The 21,889-nt window shown below is 42.3% G+C and overlaps 1 protein-coding gene across 2 annotated transcripts in view; it reads left to right on the plus strand.

The window, feature by feature from the left end:
* Nucleotides 1–21,889, plus strand: part of GNA14 (G protein subunit alpha 14) — a 195,023-nt gene that overhangs the window by 94,234 nt on the left and 78,900 nt on the right. For both annotated transcript variants that reach the window (XM_082843254.1, XM_082843255.1), the window contains exon 2: nucleotides 5,496–5,680. In XM_082843254.1, coding sequence (XP_082699380.1) covers nucleotides 5,496–5,680 — 185 coding nt within the window. The remainder of the gene's footprint in view (nucleotides 1–5,495; nucleotides 5,681–21,889) is intronic.

The raw sequence follows: 21,889 nt of genomic DNA on the forward strand, positions 1-21,889 counted from the left end.
CTCTTGCCCTCAGCCCCAGGTGGTGTGTGTCTTTCAGTCTTTCTTCTTTGCCTTTAACCTGTCCTTTTTTTGCCCTATGTTTGGTTTTTTATTCTTCAAATAACCACAATATATTAGTAGAATTGAAGAACGTTTTAAAATATTGGTATTGATCAAATACATTTATATCATCTTTTTATTAATCTTTAAAATCATTTCTAACCTTTTCTTTTCAAAATCTTCCATGTCCAAAAGCAAAATCAATGACTTTTTACACATGTTTCTGTGTTTGGGGCTGCTGGTGGGGTTGGCTTTAACCTTTTGTAAGGGAATGGTCTTTATAATGCAAAAGATCCTCTACCTTGGGGTAGAGGGGTGAGTCTTTGGGGTGAGTCTTGAGTGATTTTTCTGGTTTAAGAGGGCCCAAATCCCAGGTGCTTCGTGATAATTGCATAATCTCTCTGTTCACGTCAGCTTTGTGGTATGTAGAATGTGGGAGTATTAACCTTCACTTAGGATAAGGTAGCACTGTACCCAAGGTCAACCTGGTCGGGGTGGAATAGAAACAAGCGTGGCAGCATCATAGAGGAGATGCAGGGAACCCCAGGATTCTGCAAGAGCAGAGATCTAATCTGATTCAGGATTCTAGACCAAGCTCTGACTGTATAGGATCTTCCCACAGGTCCTCAGTTAACACACAAGGTCTTGGCAGCCAAGAGTCCTCATGAAACCGGTCTCATCACAATCATCTTTTGACAATTCATATCTCACTTTTCTGCAGTTGTCTGCGATATAAGACCTATGGGGGAAAACTGACTTCTCATGTTTGTTCTATTCATTCCTCCATTTAGTCGTTTTTTGAGAGCTGACTATATGGCAGGCACAGTGTTCGTGGTACCCAAATGCGTGACTCCCAAGCCTTACCCTTCCTGGACTTAGGGTGTAGCAAGAGACATATCTGCAAACAAGCAGTTAGGGGATGGGCCCCACTGGGCTGTCCACAGGCACTTTGAGAGCTTAAAGGGGGCAAGCCTAACTGTTGGGGGGACGAAGGGGAAGAAAATTCCTTTAGGGCGGTGTTATTTGTGTTGAACCTTAAAGGCTAAGGCTTTAGCAGCGCGATTGCTAGCCGCAGCTCTGAATCTGCATCAGCGTTGCCCTGTTTGCTGACTCACAGTTTCCTCATCTCTGACCTGGGAAGACGGCACCCACCTTTCCCATCTCTGGAGGTAGAAGTAAGGCAACAGGGAGGCTTGTGAGGTTGTGAGGACACTCACCTGTCGGGAGGTTCTTCTTCATGCCCCAACAGTGTGCGCCTGCAAGATGGTGGGTGTGCCTGGGCTTAGGGTTCAGTGTGTAGCTGTGAACTTCCCATCTGTCCTCATTAGACCAGTATGACTAAGTCCATTTGGTCATCCCGATGTTCTTCTCTGATAGTAGAGTCTGCATTAGAGTCTGATTGAGTAAATCCCCTCTTTCTCTTGCTGACAGTGTGCACTTGCAGAGATCACTGAACAGTATGAGCCCCAGGTTTCTCATCTGTATGATAAAGATGACGGTAATAGTTCATACCTCGTGGGTTGGTTGTGAGGATCAAAGGAGATAATGTGTGCAGAGTACCAGGCACAGTGTGACTCTCTAACAGTCACCATTATTAGGACTGGGGAGTAACCAGGAAAGGGTCACAGAGAATCAGGATAAGGCTCCTGCTTGGCCATTATCATGGTGGTTCCTGCCATGGTTGAGGTCACTGCTACCCACATAGCACACTGGGTGGTTGAGAGAGGGTGAGCCACCTCTTTTCCTGTTTGTGGATAGTGAAGGCAGCTGAGATTGGATGAATTCCATATCACTATCATGTATTCAAAAAATACTTTCAATTCAATAATATTATTCAAGATTTTAAAAGGAAGGAGGAATATTCCATTGTATATATGTGCCACATCTTCTTTATCCATTCATCCGATGATGGGCCTAGGGGTAAGACGGGAATAAAGACACAGACCTACTAGAGAATGGACTTGAGGATATGGGGAGGGGGAAGGGTAAGGTGTGACAAAGTGAGAGAGTGGCATGGACATATATACACTACCAAACGTAAAATAGATAGCTAGTGGGAAGTAGCCGCATAGCACAGGGAGATCAGCTCGGTGCTTTGTGACCACCTAGAGGGGTGGAATAGGGAGGGTGGGAGGGAGGGAGACGCAAGAGGGAAGAGATATGGGAACATATGTATATGTGTAATTGATTCACTGTTACAAAGCAGAAACTAACACACGATTGTAAAGCAATTATACTCCAATAAAGTTGTAAAAAAAAAAAAAAAAAGGAAGGAGGGCTTCCCTGGTGGCACAGTGGTTAAGAATCCGCCTGCCAATGCAGGGGACACGGGTTTGATCCCTGGTGTGGGAAGATCCCACATGCTGTGGAGAAACTAAGCCCGTGCGCCACAACTGCTGAGCCTGCGCTCGAGAGCCCGCGAGCCACAACTACTGAAGCCCGCGCGCCTAGAGCCCGTGCTCCGGAACAAGAGAAGCCACCGCAATAAGAAGCCCGCGCATCGCAATGAAGAGTAGCCCCCGCTCGCTCCAGCTAGAGAAAGCCTGCGCGCAGCAAAGACCCAACGCAGACAAAAATAAATAAATTAAAATAAATAAATAAATAAAAAATAATCAGGGTCTTTAAAAAAAAAAAAAGGAAGGAAATGCTGTCCCAGGCTACAACATGAATGAACCTTGAGGGTATTATGCTAAGTGATATAAGCCAGTCACAAAAATACAAATACTGTGTGATTCCCCTTATATGAGGTACCCAGAGTGGTCAGATTCTTAGATACAGAAAGGAGAAAGGTGGCTCGGGGGGTGGGAGGATTGGGGAGTTGTTTAATGGGTGTGGAGTTTCAGTTCTGCAGGATGAAAAGGGTTCTGGAGATTGCACAACAATGTGAATATACTTAACACTTCTGAACTGTATACCTACAAATAATGAAGATGGTAAATTTTGCTGTGTGTATTTTATCACAATTTTATAAAAGCTTAATGAGCTTGTGCCAAGTGTAAGGCATTATACCTGGCCCAAGGGGAGGCAGTGTGAATAAAAACAAATATGGCCCCTGTCTCCCCTTACGAAACTTACAGGCTGGTAAGGGAGGCATATGTCAAAGGAAGAATGACATTAATGGGCAAAAGTGCAGCTGGAACAGGTGCTCCAACCAGAAGTTCATGGTACCCTGAGAACCTAGAGTATGGGGACTTGACCTCATCAGGCAGACCAGTCCAGGTGAAGAGCAGCAGTGAGAGGGGTGAAGGGAGACCATCCCAGGAACGTGCGAGGCATGAGCCGAGGCTGCAACGAGGAGACCATTGTGGCTAGAGTGCAGAGGGAGGAGGAAAGCGTGTTGTGAGAAGAGGCTGGCGAAGACGGAGGGGCCAGACCACACGGCCTTGTTGGCCACAGTAGAGTTTTCTTTCTTCCTGAGCTGAGGGGAGGCCATTGAGGGTTTTTTTTTGTTTTGTTTTTTTTTTTTTTTTGCGGTATGCGGGCCTCTCACTGTTGGGGCCTCTCACTGTTGGGGCCTCTCCCGTTGCGGAGCACAGGCTCCAGACGCGCAGGCTCAGCGGCCATGGCTCACGGGCCCAGCCGCTCCGTGGCATGTGGGATCTTCCCGGACCGGGGCACGAACCCGTGTGCCCTGCATCCTGCAGGCGGACTCTCAAACACTGCGCCACCAGGGAAGCCCCCAATGAGCGTTTTGAGCCGAGCTTGGGAAGACACATAGAAAAGCAGGTTTGTGTTTTGAAAAGATCAACCTGAAGGAACATTTTTTTTTTCTCTTACAAGGAAAGATCTTATCAAATGCTAAGAGGTGTCTCAATTATTCACCTGGAAAAATTGTTCGAGTCCCCTAGATGTTTCTCCGGGGCCTGATGTTCACAGGGCCCTCGGCGAGAGTGCAGACGGAGACCCACATCCCATAAGTCTAAATGGTTACAGGCAGTAATCAAGCCAACAAACCATGATTAATATGTTCTGTCCTCTTACCATGACAAACGTCTCTTTATAACTAAAATTTCAAAAAAGATACGTACAACTATGGTTTTTAATATGACTAAGAGCGAACAAAGTATCCAAGATTATTGAATTTAACTATAACCGCACTGTCTGGGTATTCTGTTGGGTCAATGAGATGTGGATACGTAATAAAATATTTTATAATTAATCCATCATTTCCTATTTCATAATTTTTGGCCTTCTTTATAGTCAAATCACGAATTATATTAATTAAGATTTTCATACAGTTTGTGTTGTTTTAATAGAAATACTGTTAGATGACCTTTTTATAACAAGTATATTGAATATATATTGTATATATATTCGTATATATGCAGTTCACCCATTTGAAGAATCCAACTTTTATTGAGTCATTTTAGTTCTGAGATCATTTTCATTAATTCCAATTAGAAGAAACTTTGCCCTACTGAGATCATATCAACCTGAATTGTTAAAAAAACTTCTCTAAAGCAATACTTGGATTTGAAAATGAACCATAAATATAGTATATTATGTTCCAAACATGGTAATGGGATCTCTGAGATAAATTATCTTTATCACAAAAAATATTAGAAAGAAAATATTTTAATTCCATCACACAAATGTCTATCACTTACGCTGCACCTTTTCCTGTCTATTCAAACAATATCTCAATCTAATATTAATGTAAAGCCCTGGCATCATGTTTCACACATATTATCTGGACATCTGTGCACATTTAAGAGCAGTAGGAATGGTTTGATGTTGTAAAATGTTCCTTGGCTGCCATGTACAAGTGTTGTGAGTTTGGAGGACCTCCTGAACTACAAATTGGAATATGAGGAGGGGGAAGAATATAGACATTTGGTACAGCTAGGGATGGTGCTTCATTGTGCGAGGATCCATTGTATTCATGTATTTGAAAGAAAGGAATTGACAAGTTAACTAGCCTTTTCTCACATCCCGGTGTTTCTGCTGCTCAAACCTTCCCTGCGCTCTGAAGCAGCCCCCATCGCTGCCATGGCTGGTATTAGCAGGGGGGAAACCCTCGAATGTTTGGGGCTTTCAGACACGGATGCCAATTGTTTCGAGGTCATAGGGCAAGGGATGTCGGGGAGCAGTTCCTTGAGGCCTAAACAGTGTTAGTCACAAGAGCTGATGTTTAGGATTACTCCAAGTGACATGGGCACTCATGTGTCCTTAATAAATTGTGTGTGTGTGTGTGTGTGTGTGTGTGTGTGTGTGTGTGTGATATTTGTGGACTTCTAAAGCACAGGGTCCAGGGTGGGGACCCCTCTGCCCAGGGGTTTAGGATGGCACTACCTGCAGCCTCAACTTGCATAAGCACTCGGCAGGCCCTTTCCAAATCCACGCCCATCAATTTACTAATCCTCATAATGGCCAATGCTGCCAGGAGGTACTTTCTTTCTCACTCTGCTCCTTTTAAAGACTGCTGACTGCGTTTTTCACTTGTTTTGTCTTATTAGGAACTGGAGAAAGTGGCAAAAGCACCTTTATCAAGCAAATGAGAATCATCCATGGGTCTGGTTACAGCGACGAAGACAGAAAGGGGTTCACGAAGCTAGTTTATCAAAACATATTCACCGCCATGCAAGCCATGATCAGAGCCATGGATACCCTGAGGATACAGTACGTGTGTGAACAGAATAAGGTAACATGCTTAAGAGTGTTGGACCCATTTGTGAATGCGTGCTATCCTCCTCTGGTTAGCATATGTATCTGAACTAAAAGATTTACTGCGTGCTTCCATCAGAGGCCTAAAGAAGCTCTTGAACTCAGATTCTGGGGTAGAGATACTCCAGAGGAGTGCGATGAATTTAGCAACAGCGCCGCAGTCTTATTTCTGCAGAAGCTCTAGCATAGTGGTAGTGTGGTGCTACCCAGTGCGCAGCAATTCAGAAATGTGGGTAGTCATGCTGGTGACTTCTTTCAGATGCTGAGAAAAGGAAGACATACATATACACCTCCTCTTTCAGCTAAGATACCTGGTTAATTTCTTCATTGGAGCAGTGGAGATCTTGGGTTTACAATGGCCAACTTTTTAAGAATTCCCAGTCTTAGGAAAATGCCCTGCAGACTACTCAAAGTCGTCAGCGGGCTTTGTTTGTTTGTTTGGGGAGCTAGCCCTTCTTAGGAGCTAAGTGATGATTTATGAAGGGTAATGCTTGTGTCTCAACTAGCAGAGGACTCTCATAAAGTAATGGTATGGAGTTGCCGTTTGCTTTCCTGTCACCGTGGGTTATTTAAAATACATATCTGTTTAAGACTATAGGAAAATAATGAGGCAGGAGGGTGGGAGGAGGAGACAAATAATATTTTCTATGGTGTATTGGAATGTAAATCCACAGGAAAATACTATGTATAAGTTCATTAAGAATCTAACTGATAGAGTTTCTTTAAAATAATTGATACCAAGTTACAACATGACATGATGATAAAGAGAAAAATTCTGTCTGATTCTCTTGTGGATCAATTGAAAAGAATTTAGCTGCTCAAATGCCAGAATAGTGGTCTAAGTATGGACCTCAGGGACAACTTTATCATGAACTTGTGGCATCTGTGTTCATGTACATTATACAAAGAGTTTCAGAGCAATCAATCTAATTTTATTTTATTACTCAGTGACTGGATTACATAGGAAAACTCAACATGCACCAGATTTTAGACGTACCTTTACAGTGTGACTGCAACCTTGTGTCTTTACCACCATTTCCTTGCAGTCTTGAGGAAATGAAGGAATATAGCTTGCCCACAGCTTCAACCTTCAACAGTGTTATGCTGAAAAATGTGTGTGCGCATGTGTGACAGGTGGTGGGGGGAGGGTGTTAGTGGTGGGAATTAGTCTTTAGTATATCTGATGCCAAGTAATATGAGAGGTGCGTCCTGAGCCACTGGGTGATTCCACAAGTGACTCTGATTCCTTTACACATTGGTTTTGAGTATATACATTATATCTTTTTGAATGCATGCAGGTAAAAAAAGAAATCACCCTTTACAAAGTATTTTAAAAATTAGGTCATCTGTGGAAATTTAGCATTATTTCAGAGAAGAGGTATGTCAGGAACGTCCTTGCGGTAATTTTAGTTAATCTACTTTCCTCCTTTGTAAAAGGCATTTGTTTCCCCAGTCATAGTGGGGTGACTAACTGGAATTTAGGGATAGATTTGTAAACAGGCCTATTGGGAAGAAAAGGCTCAAGTATAAGTCAGTTCTGCTTATCTTGGCAACATGTGTTTGTAAAAACCTGGTCAGATTTAGTCATCAAGGTCCCTGGGTTTTTGTTTGGTTTTCCCTCAAGGTCTTCTAGAGGAACTCTGAGTTTATATTTCAAACAAAAAGGTTTTATGGGGTTTGACATTGCACCACTTTCTTGTGCTCTCTTGATCTGAATTCTTTCTCACAAGGCCATGTCCCCTTGCCCACTAATCTGCATTAGTTTCCCCCAGCTGCCATAACAAAGCACTTCAAACTGGTGGCTTAAAACAGAGATTTCTTCCTTCACAGTTCTGAAGCCTGGACGTCTGAAATCAAGGGGCTTGGTTCCACCTGGAGGCTCTGAGGGAGGCTCTGTTCCATGCTGCCCTCCTAGTTTCTGATGGTTGCTGGCAATCCTTGGTGTCCTTTGGCTTGTAGATGCTTCCATCCAGTCCCTGACTCTGTCTTCCCACAGAGCTCTCCCCTCTGTATCTCTGTGCTCACATGGTGTTCTCCTCTCTGTGTCCAAACCTCCCTCTTCCCATGAGGAGAGCAGTCATTGGGTTAGAGCCCATCCTAATCCAGTATGACCTCATCATAGCTTGATTATATCTACAAAGACCCTATTTCCCAATAAAGTTACTTTCTGAGATTTGGAGTTTTCATGAATTTCAAAGCAACAGTATTCAACCCAGTACAGTCTGCCCTCTGCCCCAATCCCCCAAAGAATGTCCAGCCTATAAGCAAAATACATTCTAATATCCCCCAAAGATTTAACCCTAAAAACAGCATCAACTCCAAGCCTCAAATCTGATCTAAATATCAACTCAGACGGTCCCCAATCTCATCATTTAAATACTCTAAATCAGGAATGGGTGAGACTCTGGATATGGTCCATCCAAGAGCAGAATTCCTCTCCTTTCACACACCTGTGAAACTGGGAAATGAGTCAGTAGTACCTCTGTCTCCTCCTCATTTGCTGTCTCTGGCTCCATTCTCAATTCCTTCTTTCTACTTCAAGTACCTGCATTCATGCTTCATAAACTTCCTCTTATCCTTCAGACATATGCCAGGGATGAACCATAGTGACATGGCTTAAGGAGAGGCAAAAGGTTGAGTAGAAAGATCACTGGATTCGTTCCCCCAAATCTGGGCTCTGCTCATCGCTCACCTGTGGGTCTCAGGCAGGAGTCAGCCAACTTTTTCTGTAAAGGGCCAGAGAGGAAATATTTTCGGCTTTGAGGGCTATACAGTCTCTGTTGCAATTACTCAGCTCTGCTGTTGTACAAAACCAGGCATAGGTAATGCGTAAACGAATGAGTGACGCTTGCTTATAAACTCTGTTTGCAAAAGGTGAAAATTATTCTTAACTCACGGGCCAAACAAAGGCCAAGAGCAGATTTAGTGCATGGTCTGGAGTTTGCTGACTCAGTCCTAGGGGAAACCGTGTAACCTCTCCGGTCTCGCATTTCCTTGTCTGTTAAATGCAGACAGCACGTGCTCTGTCTACTTCATAAGCCAACGTGAGCAAAAGGAAGTGTTTACAAATTAAATGGCACTGGAAAATAGAAGGTTATTACTGGGGCAAGTTCAAAAGCCAGAAATCAACTCATTGTTTCTTCTGCTGATTGTTTAGGTCAGTCATTTTGATCGATTTCTTCTTTATTATTTTCTGAATAATTTTCTCTGTGGGCTAGTCCTGAATCCAAATGTGAAACTATAACAAAGTACCCTTCTTAGGTCATAAAATGATAAAATGATTAGTGCTCTAGGAGTTTAAGTAATTACTTAAGAAGCATGATCTATGTCTTCTTTTTTAAAAAAAATTTATTTTGTTTATTTATTTTTGGCTGCATTGCGTCTTCATTGCTGCGCACGGCCTTTCTCTAGTTGCAGCGAGCGGGGGCTACTCTTCGTTGCGGTGAGTGGGCTTCTCATTGCGGTGGCTTCTCTTGTTGTGGAGCATGGGCTCTAGGCGCGCAGGCTTCAGTAGTTGTGGCACATGGGCTCAGTAGTTGTGGCTCGTGGGCTCTAGAGTGCAGGCTCAGTAGTTGTGGTGCATGGGCTTAGTTTCTACACAGCATGTGGGATCTTCCCGGACCAGGGCTCAAACTCGTGTTCCCTGCATTGGCGGGTGGATTCTTAACCACTGCGCCACCAGGGAAGCCCATGTCACCACCAGGGAAGCCCATGTCTTCTTTACAAAGTATTGCTTCATTCAAAACAATTGACTAGTTAAGTCAGGGATGAACAAACCTAATTAGCTTTTCTTTTCAGTCCTTCCCTCACTTCTTATTCCATTATTTGATTTTTTTCAGAGCTAGACACTTTCTTAAAAGTCTGTAAAAGGGAATTAAGAGTGATTTTAGGGGGTTTTATTTTAAATGTTAGCAAGATTATTGGTCAGCCAGGTTGTTGAAAATCTTTGCCTATTACTTGACAGGCTAATTTGGAAAGGAAATTTATCAGAAATTTAGTAGCGTTTGGTTTTTAACCATGTTTTAACCAACATGTTTTTTCAATTAAGATTTAGCCTTGAAGATTATTTTCTCATACATGGCCTACTTTTCTTAAAAGAAATTATTCATATGTATTCACTCACTTTGTTGATAAGCCTTAATTTTTATGTCTCTCAGGAATGTCACGAGAACATATTAGAATTTATGACTTCTTGGATAAATACTACAGAGGCGTTTGCTCAGTGTCAGGACTACTAAATTTGAATTAAGCTTATATCTTGTGTTTCCTGGTGATGATTTCACGGAAATCTTCATCTATTTTACCGTTTCTAGTGTCTCCAACTTGAGAAATTCTCACTCTAGGTCTGTAGTGTGGTAAAGGAAATCTTATCCCCTTAAAGGTTCTGCAGAATCGGCTTGGATGATTTACATACAGAATTTCCCAAGGGCAAAGGACAGCCCTGCCTAACTTTTCAAAATGTTTGGTTCTGTATTCAGTGATCTCTAGAAAAAAAGTACAAGGTCTACAGGTTCTTTCGGTAGCTGACCCCAGCTTCTTACTTGCCCTCCTTCTTATAGGAGGTCTTCCCCGCACTGGGGTCACATCGTATGTGCATGTAATGTGCACACATTTAATTGCAAGGGCTCATCCTGAAAACAAAAACAACACCTTAAAAAAGGAGAGTTAATAATTGAACAGTAAGAGGAGTATTTTGCCTGCCATTCCCCTCAAGTACTTAACTTGGAATTCGGTGTTTCTGGAAGTGTGAGGTCTGAAATTTCCTTCAAAAAGCATCTTTCTCTTCTGCGAGAAGCTTTTCCTGAATTCCAAGTCACACTTGAGGCAGTGGGCTTGGGCCCTGTAGCCACCTACAGCTCTTGAACGGCTGAATCTGGGAGGTTTAATTGACTCACAAGGTCTCCGCTGATTTTGTTTCAAGTTTTTCAGGTCCTTCATTTAGGTACACGGACGTCTTTGTCATCAGTTCCCTGTAGTGTCTTGAGTTTCAGCCCCTTGGAGCGGGATCCCCCCTCTCCTGACTGCTGGATGTATCAGGAACATGCAAAACAATGGTCCTCAGTCCCGGCTGCACATTGGAAGCTCTTGGGAGGCTTTTCTGCTGCCGCCCAGGGTACCAGCCCTGGAGAGTCGGGCCTAAGTATTCTTGGCCCGCAGCCCGAGCTTTTGGATTGACTTTTAGAAGCTTCCCAGCTGATTCTGATTAGGCAGCCAAGTTTGAGAGCCACTGCTATATGTATCTTAAGATTATCTGGAGGTGTTCAGTTGGGATTCTACTTTCTGATGAGCCTTTCCATAGAGGAGAGGGAGACTTCTGGTAATCTCTTCCATGGGATGACCTAATCAATCTTTATCCAAAGGTAAATTGAGGGGCCAGCACTGAGGATGTTTGTTTAGTTCAGCAGTACCGGGGGCGGGGAGGCCTTAGTGAGATGAGGTGATGGTAGCGGTGACAGCATCTCCAGGTGACATTTTTGAATTCAGGGCAGATTCTGTGTTTTTTCCTTTGAGTCTTGCAGGAGCCTAGCACAGCATCATGGCGAGAGCTTCCAGGGATGGGGTGGGGGTCAGGGGGGAAGAAGGAGCTGCATTTCCTTCGCTGGAGTTCACATTACTGGGCCTTCTCAGTCTCCTTTTCCCGCTGTTGCTACACTGAAGTTATCGTTTCTTTTTGATCAGTAGAGAATCAGGGATGCAGGTTATATTGATAACATGCCCAAGGTATAGATATTGTTTGTAATAAAAATACCTTACAATTTCATTTTGTAAATAGAGACATTATATTAGGAAATTAAGTAGTTACATATTTTCACTCATCATTAATAGATATTTTTATTTATTGAGATGGTAATTCACTAAGTATAAAACTTAAACATCAAATATCCGTCTTCACATTTAAGCAATAAAGTCAGGTATTTGCAGGTTAGGATTGCAGAAGACATTTTTTTTTTTTTTTTTTTTTGTGGTACAGGGCCTCTCACTGTTGTGGCCTCTCCCGTTGCGGAGCACGGGCTCCGGACGCGCAGGCTCAGCGGCCATGGCTCACGGGCCCAGCCGCTCCGCAGCACGTGGGATCTTCCCGGACCGGAGCACAAACCCGTGTCCCCTGCATCGGCGGGCGGACGCTCAACCACTGCGCCACCAGGGAAGCCCCAGGAGAAGACATTTTCTAACACCAAAAAGAGCTTTGATCATGTCTCATATCTGTGTATATTTAACTCTTCCAGCTTAACTGTTCATTTTCAGAAAGTAAGGCTGAAGTTCTAGAAGGGTCTGTTAAGGATGCGTGTGAGGAAATCAGGCACAGTTAAGTGAAAATGGTCAATTTATGTGGCTCTTTACAGAAGAGCGTCTCAGGGTTTGACATATGTTAAGACCCCCTTATTTTCTAATTTTAAAAACATCTGTTTAAATATGCTTTTCACTCCTACTTCCTCCAATTTGAAAAGTCATATTCTGCATGAGCCTCTGGGAACAGGGAGGCCAGTGCTCAGACTTTGGCTTTAGCCCAGGGTCACTGGTTCTCTGGCACATGTTAAACTCCGGCTCTTTGTTCCCGTGTCCTATTGGATATTAAAAATCGTGTGGTACATTTTTCTCCTTACTAAGAACTTGGAGTCCTAGCCAGTGTCATAACAACAACAAATTCTCCGTCAAAATCCTAGGCTGGAGTTTTTCCATTTATGCCAATAGTTCTCTGATTAATCAATGTTGACTTCAGTGTGAAAGTTGCTCAATCACAGCTTGAAATGTAGGAGTTTGGAAAATGGGAAAGAATAGGATAAAAATAAGAAAGAACTGGTTTTCTCCTTAATCACTGTCACAAGTAAATCTGACCACCCACTACGCATTGGGAGATGAGGAAAGTTTGGGGCCAGTGATGAGATTGATTTGACCATTGAAATGTTAATTTCTTCCCTTACCTCACCACCAGGTATGAACGTACCACGTGCAAAGAAATGCTTTGAAAAAGGGAAAAACTCACAAAGTTATAACCCAGGAACTAGTGTGACCATCAGGCTATTTGAACACCTATCCATCCATCTAACATGTGAAGCATTTTCCTTGAGTCTTAAATTGCATGCAACTTTGTTGCTATCTTAAAATACAAAGGGGAACATGTGAAATACCCTCACAATTCAAAACTCTTTAACAAAAGCTAGAATCATGGTCGGTGATGCTAGCAAAATTCTTTTTTAAAAAAGTCTTACTGAAATACAGTTGATTTGCAACGTTGTGTTTAATTTCTGCTGTACAGCAAAATGACTCAATTATATATATATATTAGGTGGGCCCAAAAGTTCATTTGGTTAGTGAATACGTTGTTCAATAAAGTTCTTCGTGAAAATGAAAAATGTCTACTTAAAACCGAACGAACTTTTTGGCCCACCCAATATATATATACTTTTTCATATTCTTTTCCATTATGGTTTATCAAAGGATACTGAATACAGTTCCCTGTGCTATACAGTAGGACATTGTTGTTTATCCATGAAAATTCTTGTTAGATCCAAAGTCCTTCACAATTTGCTTTCTCTTCATGGCAGAGCGGCACTCTCATTTTCTGATGGTAGAGAGGTAACAGGTGTGTTAATGCTACTCTCTTCTCAGCCCTGCCTTTTCTTATCACCCAGTTTCTTCACTGATGAATGAATGCCATAAACATGTGCCAAGAGGTAAATGAATCCCCAGGTTTGTTTTGCAGTCCTGCCAAGAGAATCATCAGTTCACCTTGTTTCATTGAATTGCGAGGTAGATTTTCTTATTAACTGGTTAATAAACTCTGCAGTATTATCCTAGGCAAAGCATTCTAGAAAGCATCCCCTATTAAGAACTTTTTTTTTATTCAGGTGGGAGCTCAAATGGGATACAGTAACTAATCCAACAGAAACAAATAGTTAAAAGGTTTGTGTATGTGTGTCTGCGTGCATGTGTGGATGCGTAGGTGTGAGTGAGTGGGCGTATTCACCAGTCGACCCACCTTCAGAGTTAAAACCATATACATTGGAAACCAGAACAGTTGGCTTTTTAAATTTTCATTGACTCTTCTTTTTGGAAGCTCAGATGTTTCCAGGGAGCTTTGAGACATTGCATCTTGTGTACTTCACCATGATTTCTTTTTCTTTTTAATTTTTATTTTATATTTGGAGGATTTACGATGTTGTGTTGGTTTCAGGTATACAGTAAAGTTATTCAGTTATGCATATACATATATCTGTTCTTTTTCATATATCTATATGAAATAGATACATATACCTATTTTCTTTTCCCATACAGGTTATTATAGAGTATTGAGTAGAGTTCCCTGTGCTATACAGTAGGTCCTTGTTGATTATTTACTTTATATATAGTAGTGTGTCTGTGTTCATCCCAACCTCCTAATTTATCCCTCCCCCACACCTTTCATCTTTGGTTACCATAAGTTTGTTTTCTAAGTCTATGAGTCTGTTTCTGTTTTGTAAAAAAGTTCATTTGTACCCTTTTTTAGATTCCACATATAAGTGATATCATGTTATTTGTCTTTCTCTGTCTGACTTACTTTACTCAGTATGAAAATCTCTAGGTCCATCCATGTTGCTGCAAATGGCATTATTTCATTCTTTTTTAGGGCTAAGTAATATTCCATTGTATATATGTACCACGTCTTTATCCATTCTTCTGTTGATGGGCATTTAGGTTGCTTCCGTGTCCTGGCTGTTATACTGCAGTGAACACTGGGGTGCATATATCTTTTCAAATTACGGCTTTCTCCGGGTATATGCCTAGGAGTGGGATTGCTGGGTCATATGGTAGTTCTGTTTTTAGTTTTTTAAGGCACCTTCATACTGTTCTCCATAGTGGCTATACCAATTTACATTCCCACCAACAGCATAGGAGGGTTCCCTTTTCTCCACACCCTCCCCAGCATTTATTGTTTGTAGACTTTCTTTTTTTTTTTTTTTGCGGTATGCGGGCCTCTCACTGTTGTGGCCTTTCCCGTTGTGGAGCACAGGCTCCGGACGCGCAGGCTCAGCGGCCATGGCTCACGGGCCTAGCCTCTTTGCAGCATGTGGGACCTTCCCGGACTGGGGCACGAACCCATGTCCCCTGCATCGGCAGGTGGACTCTCTCAACCACTGTGCCACCAGGGAAGCCCTGTTTGTAGACTTTTTGTTTTTTTCGTACGCAGGCCTCTCACTGCTGTGGCCTCTCGCGTTGCGGAGCACAGGCTCCGGACGTGCAGGCTCAGCGGCCATGGCTCACAGGCCCAGCCGCTCCGCCGCACATGGGATCTTCCCGGACTGGGGCACGAACCCGTGTCCCCTGCATCGGCAGGTGGACTCTCAACCACTGTGCCACCAGGGAAGCCCTTGTAGACTTTTTGATGATGGCCATTCTGACCCGTGTGAGGTGATACCTCATTGTAGTTTTGATTTTCATTTCTCTAATAATTAATGATGTTGAGCATCTTTTCATGTGTTTGTTGGCCATCTGTATGTCTTCTTTGGAGAAATGTCTATTAAGGTCTTCTGTCCAGTTTTGATTGTTTTTTGCTGTTGAGCTGCATGAGCTGTTTGTATATTTTGGAGATAAATCCCTTGTTGGTCACATAGTTTGCAAATATTTTCTTCCATTCTGTGCATTAGCTTTTCGGTTTGTTTATGGTGTCCTTTGCTGTGCAAAAGCTCTTAATTTTAATTAGGTCCCATTTGTTTATTTTTGTTTTTATTTCCATTACTCTAGGAGGTGGATCCAAAAAGATACTGCTGCGATTTATGTCAAAGAGTGTTCTGCTTATGTTTTCCTCTAATAGTTTTATAGTGTCCGGCCTTACATTTAGGTCTTTAATCCATTTTGAGTTTATTTTTGTGTTGGTGTTAGTGTTCTAATATCATTTTTTTTTTTTACATGTAGCTGTCCAGTTTTCCCAGCACCACTTATTGAAGAGACTGTCTTTTCTCCATTGCATGTTCTTGCCTCCTTTGTTGTAGATTAATTGACCATAGGTGTGTGGGTTTATTTCTGGCCTTCTATTCACCTTGATTTCTGACACTTAAAACTCTGTCAGGTTTAATTAAATATGATCTAAAGTAACATAAAATAGCTTTCATAACATAAAAACATTGTTACTGTTGCTTTGTATCTTCCCTAAATTAAATTTTAAATATTTTGGCATTTTTAAATCTGTAATTAGAAGTAAAGATATGGGCACATTTAAGTTGGCCGTTTATGAAATCTGGTTAGAAAATTGTTTGCTTTTGTGTGTGAGTATATAAAGAATAGAAAGTTTACTAATTTTTCTAGATTCTCTTTTTTTTAAAGTCACAACTAATCTAGTCTTTTAATCATTTAAATAGTTAAGGTGGAGCTAGTTGCACAAAGGTTGAGGATGATAGGAATAACTTTGTATTTTAGGTGCCTCAAAATTCTCTCCCTTTCCTTTACACTGAGAGCTCCAGTGGTTAAATGATGGCATTTGTGGGAGGCCATCATGATCGACCAGTGGCCACCAATTCTCCCCAAGACCGCAAACTCTTCCCCCTCCTGTCGTATCTTTGCTTTGTGTTGACGTGGAATGTCTTTCCTACTGAACTGTGTGGAGGCTTCACTTTGGGGTTTAATCATCATTTATCATTATTATCATGCATGTATCATTATTTTCATGCACGATCATCATGATTTGCATCAGTCCATATGTAGGGCCCTAACAATGTTAGTAATTACAAGAAAGTCTTTCTTTCCAAGTTCAAGTTAGTTCTTGGTGTAGTAGGATGAGACAATGGCTGACCTAAAATTGAATTCCTGTCCTGCCTGTCATTTATATCTTCAACAGCCTTGGGCCGATCACCAGCGCTCTCAGTCTTTGTGTTTCCTTCCTTAAGTGAGGGCTTTGTTGGCTCCCTGTGATATTACAAAATTTAAACATGTGAGTAACCTACCTTCAGAAGCAAAAAATTATATTTTTCTGTGTCCTAAACAGGTTTCTTTTTTCAGCAAAATTTTATTTTTTGTCACTTTGTCTTATCAACTTCTTCATTAATAAGACACTACACCCAGTACAGTGTTATATATAGTATGTCAGCATAGGCTATTTTATTTCATATAATCCAGGAGTTCTTTTCAGACACAGTTGAAAGTACCAGAATAAGAAACAGAAAGACACATATATCAGACTCATAGTGAGTAATCCATGTTCCAGAATATATATGGTTTGCAGATGTACCCTTGCCCCCTTCCTTAGGATAATACCAATTTTTAGGTTTCAAAAGAATGAATCAAATGAATGAATGAATGAATGAATGAGTGGTCCTCCTTCCTGCAGATGCTGGCATCTGCATCTCCTCTCACATTTCACCATGAGAACAAGCATCTGTGGACAAGAACATCCCTCACAGAAATTTTGGGTCAGAAGGACAGAAAAATGAGGCAGAATTCATGCAGTGTCTTTCAAGTTGCTTGATTTCCTTAAAATTTTTTTAAATGACAAGGTTAAAGGATTGGAGAAGAATCTTCCTTAAATTGTCAACTGAAAAAAAAAAAAGCACAACATGAGAGCTGTGAGTTAAATTGTATTTGGGGGCAAATTGAGGACTATAGCCCAGAAGACAGCATTTCAGATAGCTCTGAGAAGCTGCTCCAAAGAGGCAGGGGGGAAGGTCAGTATATATGTGATTTTGGTGAAGGGGGAATACATGCAATCAAGCACACATTTTTTTTTTTTTCATGGTACGCGGGCCTCTCACTGTTGTGGCCTCTCCTATTGCGGAGCACAGGCTCTGGACGCGCAGGCTCAGTGGCCATGGCTCACGGGCCCAGCCGCTCCACGGCATGTGGGATCTTCCCGGACCGGGGCACGAACCCATGTCCCCTGCATCAGCAGGCGGACTCTCAACCACTGCGCCACCAGGGAAGCCCCAAGCACACATTTTTTGCAGAAGGATGCTGCTAGTCACAAGGAGCAGACATCATCATGAAGGATTATAGTGCTTTTCTAGATATGAGGAGATGCAAGAATTGGGCTCATAAAATCTGCTGAAAATATTTAACTATCTGAAGACCCGTTCTGCCAGTTTTTCCCAGAGCACAGAGTGCCTCATTCCTTATCCCTGCCCTGAACTCCTTTCAGGGGTGTTGAAGGTCAGCAGCTGTAGCAGCTCCCGATTTAATCCTTGTACAGGTAGATGGCAAGTGCCAATTTGTAGTTGGTAAAATGATGCGATTTCTGGTGATTTCTTCACTCCCTCCCTCCAAGAGCAATGTCCAGGCTGGCCCAGGCAGTTGGTGGCTCTGGCTGTGCACATCTGAGTCTAACACAGGCACTGGGCTTTGTTTCAAGGGAAACCATGCTCTCCACTTTCTTATCTACCAGGGACAAGTCATCACCGTTGTAGTTAGAGTGGTTCATTTTTATTTTTTTCTATTTGGCCAGTGATGACCCTTCTCACTGTCAGTAAAGGTGATAAACCACGCCTCCCTCCACTGCAGAGTCAAGTCCTCCGTTGATTTGGGTATGAAAATCTGCTTATAATAGTTCTGCATCCCTGCTTCCAGATGGGTGGTATTTCTGCCACTTGTGGTTAACGTGAATGGCTGATAATGCCTAATGGTCATTGCCGCCTAGGAAACTTAGAGATGAAAACTCAACCCATAGCAGTAGTAGGCACTGGATGTGTGTTTGTTTTATGGATAAAGTGAATGGTACAAGCCAAAAGTGTTCTCTAGATGAAAAGCTGGGCCCAAGAGGAATTAAAATGGACAACCAGTCTGGAATCCTAGGGCTTTAAGAATCTAATGTGGCCTGGCTTTCCCTTGAAGCAGGGTCCCCTGAGTGAAGGTCTCCCGGTGGCCCCCGTGTCCTCACGGTGACTCTCCGCAACCCTCCCAGGGCGCGTGCCACGTGCCTCTCTGAGTGCTTCTCCTGCGGTGGAGGCCGTTACAGGGCTGTCTCTCCCAGCTCACTCTGAGCTCCTCAAAGGCTCTCAGACAAAGGTGGTACCAAAAAAAAAAAAAAAAAAAAAAGAAAAATCTGCCTTTTGAATTCCAGGTGGACAGTATCAGAAATCTCAAGTTGTTACATCATAGTTTTGGCATTAAAAACAAAACATACCCATCCAATAATATAGACCAGACAGGATTTTTCTCTTCTTTTTTTTTTTTTTTTTTTTTAACAAGCATGCTGGCTTTGGCATCAGTGTCTCGGCCGCTCTTCTGTTCGCTCCTTCAGCTCCAAACACAGTCACCTCCTCTCTCTTGGCCCCCGTAGTCCTGATGCTCCTTTAAGTCCAGGACTTTGCACATGCTCTTCTCTGCCCTCCCTTCCTCTCTTTGTCTAGCCAAGTCTTTCTTGGCCTCCACTAGAATGGAAGCTCCGTAACGGCCAAGGACGTGTCTGCTTTCACACACCTTTGTAGCTCTAGCACTGAGATGCACACTGGCTAGTTTGCCAAAAGCCTATTCATTGAAGAACCAATTTCTGGGGCAAAGGAATCCGAGTTTTTGGGAGCCCTCACTGGTGATCTTAGGGCCACATTCTGGCCTCTCCTGACCTTGTCTCTGACAAACCCTCCAGCCTCATCTGCTCTCCCTGGTGGAGTTTTGGGTTTTCTAGCACATCCCATGCTCCTCTATTTGTTTATGCTCTTCATCTGTTGACACATCCTGACACCCATTTCCTCTGCGCTCATAAATAGCTAACTTGGTTTATTCATCTTGAATAAGGTATCCAATACCGTAGCAAACTTTCTTTAACACCCTCCTCCTTCCATCCTCCCTGAGGTGAGGCACTCTTTCCAGTGTACCCATAACACCTTGCATTAAAATTATTTATGCACCTCTTCCACTTTAGTCTAGGAGTTCTTTGAGTTTGGGAATCGTGTCCTGGGATCTCTACATCCATTTGGGCTCAATAATTGTTAGTAAAGTGACATTATAGCCTTGTGTGAAGATATCATGAATCCATAGCTGGCTGTGAGCTTTGTTCAGGGGGTGAAATCCACAATCTCAGAGGATGACTGAGCTGTTCTTACATAATATATCTTCGCACTCCTTACCTTTGGGATTGTGATAATGGGCAAAAAGAACAGAGAGTCTACATGACCGTGTTTTTCTTTTTCTGAGAAATATTGGGCAATGGGAAATAATGCTTCTGAGTTGCAGGATGATCGAGAAGCCTTGCAGAGTCATGGGGCTCAAAGTTCATTGTAAGAAGCTTGGGATTGGGCATGTTCAGCCCTTGGGATGTGTTTGGTGAACTGCAAACATACTCCACCTGTGAGAGCTGGGTCAGTGGTAATGAGTCTTTTCAAGCTGCATCACCAGACAGCTGTTCTGGAATCCCACAGGGCTAAAAAAAAAAAAAAAAAAAAAAGGTGCTGTAGGAAGAATGGCTTGTTAATGAGCTAGAAGAGAAGCTCAGTAAATAACCCTCTTCAACAACCAAGTTCTAAAGGAGTTGAGAAATAAGACACAGAAATAGGCATATGATGACCAAGGTATCATGTTTGTTATTGCTAAAGCTAAGGATAGAGAAGGTGGCTCATAACTAAGGCGGGTCACCTTTCTAATACTGAATCCAGAATGTGATAGACTGACCCATAAGGTCATCATTAGCTCTGGGAGATCCCAGGCCTCATCCACAGGGGCAGGCCTCTAACAGCATAGAAGAGAGGAAGGGGCAGAGGCCGGGAGTGTTACTCTGCTGATATACCTCCACGTGGAGAGTGGCAGGTGTTTCACCGGTGTCATAGAATGTGTCACAGGCCCTCTCTTCCGTGCTTAGTTAGCTCCCTAAGGGCGGGGAGTATATATACTTGTGGACACTAAAGTGAGTGTGAATCTGTGCTAGGTTTTATTGAAGATATACCCTTTTTAAAAAAAAAAATTTATCTAAGTGTATTTATTTTTTTTATTGGAGTATAATTGCTTTACAATGGTGTGTTAGTTTCTGCTTTATAACAAAGTGAATCAGTTATACATATACATATGTTCCCATATCTCTTCCCTCTTGCATCTCCCTCCCTCCCACCCTCCCTATCCCACCCCTCTAGGTGGTCACAAAGCACCGAGCTGATCTCCCTGTGCTATGAGGCTGCTTCCCACTAGCTATCTACCTTACGTTGGGTAGTGTATATATGTCCATGCCTGTGTCTCACTTTGTCACAGCTTACCCTTCCCCCTACCCATATCCTCAAGTCCATTCTCTAGTAGGTCTGTGTCTTTATTCCTGTCTTACCCCTAGATTCTTCATGACATTTTTTTTTTCTTAAATTCCATATATATGTGTTAGCATACGGTATTTGTCATTCTCTTTCTGACTTACTTCACTCTGTATGACAGACTCTAGGTCTATCTGCCTCATTACAAATAGCTCAATTTCGTTTCTTTTTATGGCTGAGTAATATTCCATTGTATAAATGTGCCACATCTTCTTTATCCATTCATCCCATGGTGGACACTTAGGTTGTTTCCATCTCCGGGCTGCTGTAAATAGAGCTGCAGTGAACATTTTGGTACGTGACTCTTTTTGAATTATGGTTTTCTCAGGGTATATGCCCAGTAGTGGTATTGCTGGGTCATATGGTAGTTCTATTTGTAGTTTTTAAAGGAACCTCTATACTGTTCTCCACAGTGGCTGTACCAATTCACATTCCCACCAGCAGTGCAGGAGTGTTCCCTTTTCTCCACACCCTCTCCAGCATTTATTGTTTCTAGGTTTTTTGATGATGGCCATTCTGACTGGTGTGAGATGATATCTCATTGTAGTTTTGATTTACATTTCTCTAATGATTAATGAAGTTGAGCATTCTTTCATGTGTTTGTTGGCAGTCTATATATTTTCTTTGGAGAAATGTCTATTTAGGTGTTCTGCCCATTTTTGGATTGGGTTGTTTGTTTTTTTGTTATTGAGCTGCATGAGCTGCTTATAAATTTTGGAGATTAATCCTTTGTCAGTTACTTCATTTGCAAATATTTTCTCCCATTCTGGGGGTTGTCTTTTGGTCTTGTTTATGGTTTCCTTTGCTGTGCAAAAGCTTTAAAGTTTCATTAGGTCCCATTTGTTTATTTTTGGTTTTATTTCCATTTCTCTAGGAGGTGGGTCAAAAAGGATCTTGCTGTGATTTATGTCATAGAGTGTTCTGCCTATGTTTTCCTCTAAGAGTTTGATAGTTTCTGGCCTTACCTTTAGGTCTTTAATCCATTTTGAGCT

The sequence above is a fragment of the Leucopleurus acutus genome (assembly GCF_964270905.1).
Source record: "Leucopleurus acutus genome assembly, chromosome: 7".
In the NCBI taxonomy this organism is placed as follows: Eukaryota; Metazoa; Chordata; class Mammalia; order Artiodactyla; family Delphinidae; genus Leucopleurus; species Leucopleurus acutus.